The following is a 9908-nucleotide window of genomic DNA, read 5'->3' as shown; positions in this document are numbered from 1 at the left end:
TCCGTAATTTATAAATTTAGTGTGTCATATTTACCTCAACATTCTAAACGAGGCCTTTGAGGATGCTTAGTTAAAAAAAGAAGGCAAAAACACTCATGCACCTTTCGCTGTTTATTTTTAATTTTTATCCTTGTTAAACGAGCAAATATTATAATAATGTAGAATTCTTAATGACCGGTTAAAGATGGATGAATAGTCTATATAAAAACAAGTAAATCTTTCTTGAACACTTGTATAAATAATAAAAAATTAATTAAAGAAAGAAAGAGACAACAGAGAATCAATTACAAGTATTCTTAAGTGTTGTTCTCAAGCGTTTCAACCAGGACTGTATTTATAGTCTTGGTCGGGATGTCTGGAAGGATTCCAGGTGCCTCTAGGGAGATAAAACTTTATCCCTATCGCAATGGATCGCGATTATCGCGATCCGGATAAAATTCATGGTTCGGGTGCTCGGACCAAGTTAACTTTGTGTTAACTTGTTTGGTCTGGGTTCTTGCTCCGACTCCGCTCGCTTGGGTCCAGATCTTCCGCTCTGACTCCGGTTTCACTTGCTTAGGTGATTTCGTCCATCCGGAATAGGGCTCACCCGAATCCAACTTTCAGTCTTCTCGAGCAAACTTCTGCTCAGGCTTTTCGTCCCTTAAAATCACCGCGTGCTTCCTTCTCGTCAGCCAGCGTACTCTTCCACAATGCCTCGTTCCTTGGACGCACCGAGCCTGTCGGCTCTCTTCCGTATCGTCCTTTTGGTTAGCCGCGTCTTTTGCTCATCTCCTCGAACAATTTTTCACTCCGGCTTCTCGTCCCTCGGAAACACCGCACGCTCCCTTCTCGTCCGTCTGCGTACTCTTTCGCAGCATCTCATCCCTCAGACGCACCAAACCCGTCGGCTCTCTCTCATGCTGTCATTCTCGCTAGCTGCGTCTTTTGCTCGACTTCCTGTGCTTCTAAATTCCTGCATACTTAAACACAAGGGTTAAATACCAACAGGATCTAACCTGACTTGGTTGATCACATCAAAACTACCTCGGGTACTTACAATCTCCGCCTTTTTTATGTGATCAAACCCAAGTTAAGTTAGGGTAAACCACAAAAATAAAAGTTATAAAATAACAGTTTAAAAAACAAATTACAAGTATAAAAATTAAAAAATTGTACTACCTTCCTCCAAGACTTATGTTTACTACTCCCTCTTTTGAACACATTAAAAGTGAGGTACGTTAAAAATATTACTTGGAAAGTCTTAAACAAAAGTTTAAGGAAAAATTCCAAATTAAAATTTAAGCTTTGAAAAATTTAGATTTATCAATGAAGTTTTTTTTTAAAATTTTTTTAACGTATATAAGGCAGATTAAAAATTTATAGAAAGTTGAAATTATCATTAAGCAAAAAAACTAAGGTCTTTTTCACATTAATATTAAAGTTATCTTTCTAAAAAAATTAATTTTTTCACAAAATTAAAAAATTTAAATTTTGATCATTAGTTCATAAAAAAATTTTCTAATGGAAAAAAATTTAAAAGATTATTGACAGAAAAATAACTTAAGTAAATTTTAATGATTAAACTTTATAAATTTTTCTAGTAAAAATTTAAAACATTACTTAAATGCTTCACAATAAATCAATTAAACATTCGACTTAGTAATTGACTTCTAAGTTTTGACGAGACATTAGGTCTTCTTGATTATTAGAGCATCAACCACTACTGGACAATACCTCTTAAAGAATTTAAATATTTAATTTTCTTTCTGAAAACCCTAAGTCTAGAAAAACAGTTAACCTAAATATAATTTTGGAATCCAGTACAAATTCCTACCTACAAGATTTATTAAAAATTTGAGAGAAACATAACTTCTGGAGACTTTTCTAATTTGTCCTTGGTGTTTTCTAATATACCAGTTTAGCCTATCATACTTTCTAAATTTTAGTTTTTGAAAGTTATTCAGTTTCAAACATATATGTTCATTTTTCAAACTTTCGATTTGTATTTTCAATTTATCGTTTTCTAATTTTAAATTATCAAACAAATCTATGGGCATACATTGGCTAATTGTTTTATCAAGTCTATATTTTTTTTTTCTAATTTTACTAAATTATTGGAAAGAAACTTAATAAATTTAAATGACTTCTCAAGAGATAAGGCACGTACCTGACTTAGCTCGTATTCTGATGCTCCCCCTTCATTATAGTTTTCCTCTGATGATCCTCCTTCTTCATCGATGCTCATCTCTTAATTGCTTTCGTCTTCTTTTTGATGGTCTGCCATTACGCCTAGTCAGACGTTGGCTTCGATTTTGGATCCGGATGATATGTCGTCCCAGGTCGCCTTTAGATTATGCTTGGATTTCATTGATCTTTTGCCCTATTCCTTTTTCTTTAGTTCTGGCCAGCCATCTTTGATTTGCCCTTCTCCTTGGTAGTTGTAACACCGGACCTTCCTTTTGCTCCGAGTTTGTTTCTTTGCCTGCAACTTATTAAATTTATTATATTTAATAAATTTATTAGAATTTTCTTACCATTAGGGCTGCTTCGTCTTCATCGATTGATGCTTCGGAGTTAGAATCTTCCTTCTTGGCTTTCAAGGCAAGATTGTTGTTCGACTTTTCAATTTCTTTAGAATCTACACATCAAGTTTCGTAAAGTTCAAAAGTAGAAATAAATTTTCTAATGTACTTACCTCGAAGTCCTTAGAGATGTAGTATGCATCTACTAAGAAAGACCATTCTAGAGTTCTCGGGAAGGCGTTGAACGCGTATAGGATTGAATCTCGGTTCGATACCGATTCTCCGAGATTGTTGAGCTAAGTAATGACTTTTTTGATCCATGCTTAGAGTTGCGCTCCCTTTTCTCCATTGTTCATCTGCAGGTTTATCAGCTGGGTTCGGAGGATGTCTCACCTTGCTAACTTTACTTCTGAAGTACCTTCGTGGAGTTCCAAGAATTTCTCCCAGAGCTCTTTGGCGGAGTCATAGCTGCCGATTCAATTGACCTTCTAGGGCGGAAGGACGCTCAGCAGATGTAACTCTGCTTTACCATTCGCCACGAAGTCGGCTTCTTCTTTCTTCGTCCATAAACACTCTTCCCTTCCAGCTCCATGTTGGTCCTTGGGGATTACAAAACCATATTTCATAATTAACAGAATCTCAAAATCCGTTTTAAAAAACACCTCCATCCGACGTTTCCATTGCGCGAAGTCTCCCTCGAACTTTGGTGGATGAATGCTTGCATCGACCATCGTCTCGTTGCTTCAGTCGACAGTTAGTCCCTCTGAGGTGAACTTGGCTCTGATACCAATTGTACGACCTTTGGTGGTCGGTTAGAGGGGGTGAATAGCCTGCACAAAAATAAGCAAACCTTTCTCAAACTTTTACGGCTTAATAAGTATCAACACTTGTATAAATAATAAAAGACTAATTAAAGAAAGGAAGAGGCACAACGAATTTACTTGGTTACAATCGGGGATGTTGTTAATCCAAGGAATTAAGTTGAAGCTCACTGTCAAATTCTCCTTCAGCCGGAGAATTCTCTTACAACGTTGATGACTCACAATAACAAAGCTGGAATCAAGTATAATCAATTACAAGTGTTCTCAAGTGTTGTTTTCAAGCATTTGGACCAGAATTGTATTTATAGCCCTGGTCGAGGTGTCTGGAAGGGTTCCAGGCGCCTCTAGGGGATAAAACTTTATCCCCGTCGCAATGAATCACGATTATCACAATCCGGATAAAATTCACGGTCCGGTCTCCCACACAAAGTTAACCTTGTGTTAACTTGTTTGGTCCGGGTTCTTGCTCCGGCTTCGCTTGCTTGGGTCCGGGTCCTCCTCTCTGGCTCCGTTTCCGCTTGTTTGGGTGATTTCGGTCATCCGGAATAGGGCTCACCCGAACTTAACTTCCGGCCTTCTCAAGCAAACTTCCAGTCCGACTTCTCGTCCCTCGAAATTGCCGCATGCTTCCTTCTCGTTTGCCGGCATACTCTTCCGTAGCGTCTCGTCTCTCGGACGCACCGAGCCCGTCGACTCTCTCTCGTGTCGTCCTTCTCGCTAGCTGTATCTTTTGCTCGTCTCCTTGAACAATCGTCCACTCTGGCTTCTTGTCCCTCGGAAACACGATACACTCCCTTCTGGTCCGTCCGCATACTCTTCCGCAGCATCTCATCCATCGGACGCACCGAACTCGTCAGCTTTCTCCCGTGACATCATTCTCGCTAATTATGTCTTTTGCTTAACTTCTTATGCTCCTAAATTCCTATACACTTAAACACAAGGATTAAATACTAACAAAATTTAATCTAACTTGATTAATCATATTAAAATTATCCTAAAATACTTACAAATAAGAGCTAAGGTTTTCGAAGTTATACTTATTGGTTCGAAGAATCAGCGGTGTGTTGTTGCGTTCCCTTCAGTATGCCCCTATTGTTTTTTCTTTCTTGTTTTTTTATGGATATGTTCTTATGCTTTTGATAAGCTTTATTATTTCTTGGGCAAAAATTAAAAGGACGCACTTTAATTTTTGGAATCGTCCAGATAGTATCCCCATTTCAATTTTTTTTAAAAAAATTACAATTATAGTAGCGGCAAAATGTACATCATACAAAATGAACGTGTGTAATGTGTAATTAACCCAAACAACGCTTGCTTGCCTATAAAATATTATTTGAGAAATGAATGGGATATTATAGAGCTGTGAGACGGGTGAACTCTCGTTTGAATCCGGATCTTCCTCTCCGATTCCGGTCGATCCGGCGAACCGAGTCAACGGATAATTAACTCATTGATCCGGTTACAGATTCGGGTCGGATCCGGACCAGACCCGCCCGGGTCAGGTCCACCCATATATCATCCGCTGAGTGGCCCAAAAAATTTAAATGCCTAATAATGAATTGGCTCAATAAAAGCCCAAATCATAGGAGCGTCTCGCGGAAATGGCAATCGTCTACCCTTCTATTGTGTCTCTACTGCTACCTCAAGCTACTCCACCTAATCCCGTCCACGGCGCAGCCTCACCCTGGTGCTCAGCTCTCAGAAACAACAACGCTCTCTTCCTTCTCAGGTTCCCTAATTTCCGCATTTGCGCCGTTCGGGATGGATTCGCCAAGGTCTCGCGGGCCCTAACGAAGGATAGCGAAGCAACGAAGCCTCTGGTGAGGATCACCGCGGTGGTTGGCGCCGGAAGCGTTAGCCCGCTCAAGGGAACGCCTTGGGAGCAGGTCATGCGGCACACGGTGAGTCGATCCAGGATCCATGCTAGCTATTATTCCCTTTCAAATCTTTATTTCCTCTGGTGAAGGTAACGGATGATAATTGGATCGCTTTCTTTTAAGATCTTTCTTCGTTTCCTCTGTTGAGTCTGCTTGCAGGCAACTCGGCTGAAGTGGGTGGATGAAGCAATCGAAATGACCGTCTTCAGCGAAAAGGCCACGCGCTCTAATGATTCTTGCAATGAACAGCTCACGGAGGAGATGTTACGTTCGGATATCTTGGTTAATATTGCAGTAAATGATTCAGAATCTGTGGAATGGCTTCAGAAAAACAGTAATAGCGTTCCGAACATCATATGCTTTGAATCTTCGACAAATCTTACCAACAAGCTTGGCGGATTACGTATCAGAAACAAAGAAAGAAACTTCTTCAACAGCTTAAACCGTGAAGCAACAGAAGTTCTCAGGACTGCATCAAATGCTTGGGAGAGACATAATTCAGATGACATTAGGTTTTGCCTCCTTGTCATCATCAACTCCTACATAAGACCCATTTCCATACTGAAAAATCTGAGGGCCAAGGGGCTCTCCACTGTCAACTGCATGCTGACAAATTGTGGATCGCAGGTGCTGAACTGCTTATTGGATCCTAACTGCAGAAAAGCCCTTCAGTGTTTGAACAGATGTTCGCCGATCGATCAAGTTTGTAACTATCGCTGCATTGCATCCTACGAGAGCCCATACCTGGAGGCATTTTCGCTGTGCGTGCTGCAAAAGAACAACTGTCTTGAGTTGAATGCAGTGATCCCCACCAAGCCTGTTGTATCTCCATTGACCATGTTCCGGGGAGAGCTGTTGAGCCATGAACTTGCAGAAGATCTCTTCATCGGCTGGTTGGGCAAGTTCGAATGGAGTTGGCGAGTCATAGCAGGCCAGAATCCTGCTTATGATCATTTTCCTTGTCAGTATCAGCTGTTCTACAGGGGAAAGGCTAGAGGATCATTTTGGTATGAACCTGTGTTTCAAGTTCGAACTCTTGGAGGTGACTTAATCTGGAGGAGGAGGAGGTATCGTGTCCGAAGAGCAAGCATTCCCGGCACATTCTACTTCAGTGTTCTTGATAATGGGGTGGTTTCTGAGGAATATTGGACAGTTGTAGACGTTTGTGAGGATCTCAGTTGGGGTCTGTTTCATTACAGCGGGGCAGCTTCGGCTGCGGGATTGTCATATACCGGGGCGGTGCTGGTCAGTCCAGACGGATACTATGAGCCAGAGTTGGGAGGGCACCGACTCAAGTCGGCATTGGAGAAATGCAGCATCATGGAGTGGGAGCTGCACATTGTAGATAACTGTTCTTGCACAAACCCTCCGCTGGGAATTCCACAGGGTTCACGTCTGCATTCTAACATTAATATTTAATACGAAGGATCATGGATGGGAGTCTGAGCAGATTGGAGAAGCTATCATGTAAAATAATTCAGAAGATTTAGTTTTAACTTCCAATTGGACACTGGTTAATGTTATCGAGAACGACAAGGGGCTGAATATTTTGCTGCATGTTATAAAATTGGCAGACATGATAAATTTAAAACCTCACTTCCACAATATTTCCAGGAAGAGCTGCTTTTGGTGGATGAGTAAAAGGGCTTGGATTACTAAAAGTCTAACTAAACCTTTACAATTTGTATGCATTATATAGTGCCATCATGTGTGTTTGTACCAATATAGAGAATTTTCTTTCTATAATAACTGCAGAATGATTATTTTACAAGATATAAATTTGAGATAGGATACTAATTTTTAATTTATACAATAAAGCTTGGTTGTCACTTTGATATTCTTCTTGTCAGATTTGTTATGGTAAGCTACCTCCCCATTTGTCAATTGTAACATTGGATGTTTTTTTACCAGATAAAGAAGTACTTCTTGAATGCGCATGCCAAAGCACATTTGGGCTATACCATTGATATTGTGCAGATATTTAAGGTTTCCAGGAAAGATGAACTTGAACGATTCAAAAAGGTCAAAATGGATCCTTTTGTCTCACATTTTTGTATGTTTTATTTATTGTTTTATTGTACTGTTTGACTATACAGAGTTAAAATTATTACACACTTATGCCAGAAATTCTTAGTGATTCCTTCTCATTAAAATGATTATTACTCTGTTACAGTACTCACACCAAGAATAGGATGCTTCTGTGGCATGGTTCTTGACTCACAAACTGGACCGGGATCCTTTCTCAAGGTGTCCCTTTGTCGATTGAATGTTGTTTATCATTGACATTTCATGTTTACTGAAATTAGTTCCATGGAAGTTTATTTTATATTTTCTCATTTAGGAAGGTTCTATTCATTGTTGAATTTCTTGAGATTGGATTTTTTTTTTAAACTGAAAAAATGTTAATAATTTCTCGAAGATTTTATTCATGATCCTTGAACATCAGGGTTGAGGATTGCACCTCCAGAAGCACCCGTTACTGGTTTCATGTTTGGAAAGGGAGTTTATTTTGCCGATTTGTTTTCAAAGAGTGCAAATTATTGTTATGCATCAATACAGTCCAGCAAAGGAGTGTTGCTCCTTTGTGAGGTAAATTCCATACTGTAACTAACAACATTTAATTATCTTCAATATTTTTTTTTTCTTTTGTTGATTGAGACCTACCTTTTCCCACAGGTTGCGCTTGGTGATATGGCTGAACAACTATCTGCTAATTATAATACTGATCAATTACCTGAGGGGAAATTAAGGTTTGCATCAACCTTTGCTAGATTCTCTATCATTGGAATTAGATTTTTTTGGCATATGATTATTGGAACATGAGACACTTTAAGGGAGATATCAACTGTATCACAGCTGGTTCTCTCTGGCAAATCTCTTCAGGTGGATATATTTTTGTCCTAGTTCTCTGAACTATGCCTACATTTCACATAAATTTTTTAAAGACAAATGTGGTTCAATATTTATGCTTGCCCGTTGACGTGATTTAAATAAAATGCAATCATTTTTGTTGATTTGAAAATATTATCATCCTTTAACTTGGATGTTTAGGACAATGAATTGCCCTTGATAAAGCTATTTTGGAGCATGCTTCCACATTTAATCACACTTGCCCCATTGACTTGCTAACTGGAGGAAAGAAAATTAAGGATCAATGTAATATGCCTTGAAGCTTTAGGTACTCACTTGTACAATTACACCATGAATATGACTGGTAAATTTTCATGTAATGCATATTATGAGATACCCAATTGGAAACCATGGTCTATGTTCCTTTGTCACCTATTATATAGAACGCAACACTTATGGAGTAGCCCTTCAAAGGATTTCCTATCAAGGACCTTCCAGATGTCTGATCTCAGTTAATAATGCACAACTATCAGTCAGTGGCTAGGAGTTGATCCAGACCAATGGAATGGCTAGGAGAGGGCCCTCTATATATTTGCATTCTATTTGGTGCCTTTTTTCTAAGTCTCATTTAGATGATCCCAAGTGATTCTAGAAATTGTGGTGGATCTGTGGCAAATGGAGCATCTGTTCATATAGTATAATAGTAAGACTTCTAAACCATGTAGATTTTGTGGAACTTGTTACTGTTGAAGTAATATATGCAATATATTGATTTTCTATATGATTTTACAGTACAAAAGGGGTTGGATTCACAATGCCTAACATGTCAAATTCCCAGATCCTAGAAGATGGTGTGATTGTTCCTCTGGGAACACCAAAAAAAAAAGAATGGTTTCGAGGTTATATTTAATGTTCTAAAGTATTTGGTTAACTCTCTAAGATCACAATATAAATGGTAAAAGGTGAATACGCTCGCGTCCTCGTCAATCTGTCCCAGGGTCAACACAAAGGAAGTAAATCACGGGCGGCTACTAGCTTTTGGAATAAGGACTAGGTATTTACCTCGACTTTGTCGAGATTTGAATCCCAGATCTTATGATGGCAACATACTAGTTACTAGACCATCTCGAGAGGACCAACCATCTCATGAATCATGCAGACTAGTTTGGTGTACAATGAATACATTGTGTACAACATAGAGTATGTCAGTCATATGGATTCAATTTCAAACATTAACTAACTGCTGCAGTCATTCACCTTCGGACATTTCGTTGTGATATCTCAAAACCTAGAGAATTTTGTTACATTTTGTACATCATTATGGTGCCCTAAGGTTGACAGTACAAGATCATTATGGTGCCCCAAGGTTGACTACAAGAATATCCTCGAACGACAAATTAGCGACGGAATTTAGTGATCACTTTTTTTTTTTTAATTTCGGTCACTATTTAACAGGGGAATATAATTCGGTCACTAATTAACAATTGAAATAAAATAGTTTAACAATCGAAATTATTTGCGACCTAAATATAATTTATGTCGCTAATTTAGCGACTAAAATAGTTTAATGATTGAAATATAATTTTCGTTGTAAAATTAGCGATTGAATTTATATTTCAGTCGCTAAGTCAAATTATGATAGAAAATTTTATGATTATTATTTTCTATCGCAAATCAGTCGCTAAAGATTTTTAGTTAAATATGTGTACTTACAACAACGACAAAAGGTAAAAGGTAGGTAGGTCGACAGTGAATTTTAGTTACGAACAATGCTAAAAGATAATTTGGTTAGTCAGAATATATTTTGTAAGTCGTTATTAAAGATATTTTAATAATATCATTTTTTTATATATTAA

General features: G+C 38.4%; 2 protein-coding genes across 3 annotated transcripts; both read left to right on the top strand.

Moving 5' to 3' along the window:
* The first annotated feature begins 4913 nt into the window (after positions 1–4913).
* LOC122016854 lies at positions 4914–8779 on the top strand. Of its 2 annotated transcripts, XR_006121207.1 has the most exons (6): positions 4914–5226; positions 5362–6669; positions 7114–7224; positions 7376–7449; positions 7649–7791; positions 7879–8779. XR_006121207.1 is itself a non-coding variant. In XM_042574279.1 (2 exons), exons 1-2 carry the CDS (start codon positions 4927–4929, stop codon positions 6619–6621), a joined length of 1560 nt encoding a protein of 519 aa, XP_042430213.1. In that variant the 5' UTR covers positions 4914–4926; the 3' UTR covers positions 6622–6973. The 2 variants fall into 2 exon arrangements, 1 of the variants encoding a protein (XP_042430213.1); XM_042574279.1 differs by lacking the exons at positions 7114–7224; positions 7376–7449; positions 7649–7791; positions 7879–8779 and having other exon boundaries at positions 5362–6973.
* Positions 7099–8106, top strand: LOC122014189 (poly [ADP-ribose] polymerase 2-like). Its single transcript, XM_042570367.1, has 6 exons — positions 7099–7255; positions 7376–7449; positions 7544–7547; positions 7649–7791; positions 7879–7952; positions 8037–8106. The coding sequence occupies exons 1-6, from the start codon at positions 7099–7101 to the stop codon at positions 8104–8106; spliced, it is 522 nt and encodes a 173-aa protein (XP_042426301.1).
* Positions 8780–9908: the final 1129 nt, after the last annotated feature.

The sequence above is a fragment of the Zingiber officinale genome, chromosome 8B (assembly GCF_018446385.1).
Source record: "Zingiber officinale cultivar Zhangliang chromosome 8B, Zo_v1.1, whole genome shotgun sequence".
Lineage (NCBI taxonomy): Eukaryota > Viridiplantae > Streptophyta > Magnoliopsida > Zingiberales > Zingiberaceae > Zingiber > Zingiber officinale.
The sequence above is the reverse complement of the archived record's forward strand: the minus strand, read 5'-3'. Positions and strand labels throughout refer to the sequence as shown.

What these genes read in the sequence shown, in the direction of transcription:
- LOC122016854 (XM_042574279.1), top strand. Translation starts at nt 4,927, where the DNA reads ATGGCAATCGTCTACCCTTCTATTGTGTCTCTACTGCTACCTCAAGCT. An exon ending in AGCAGGTCATGCGGCACACG is followed by an intron (nt 5,227 to 5,361) that starts GTGAGTCGATCC and finishes GTCTGCTTGCAG; the next exon opens with GCAACTCGGCTGAAGTGGGT.
- LOC122014189 (XM_042570367.1), top strand. Translation starts at nt 7,099, where the DNA reads ATGTTTTTTTACCAGATAAAGAAGTACTTCTTGAATGCGCATGCCAAA. An exon ending in GAGTGTTGCTCCTTTGTGAG is followed by an intron (nt 7,792 to 7,878) that starts GTAAATTCCATA and finishes CTTTTCCCACAG; the next exon opens with GTTGCGCTTGGTGATATGGC. An exon ending in TTACCTGAGGGGAAATTAAG is followed by an intron (nt 7,953 to 8,036) that starts GTTTGCATCAAC and finishes AGACACTTTAAG; the next exon opens with GGAGATATCAACTGTATCAC.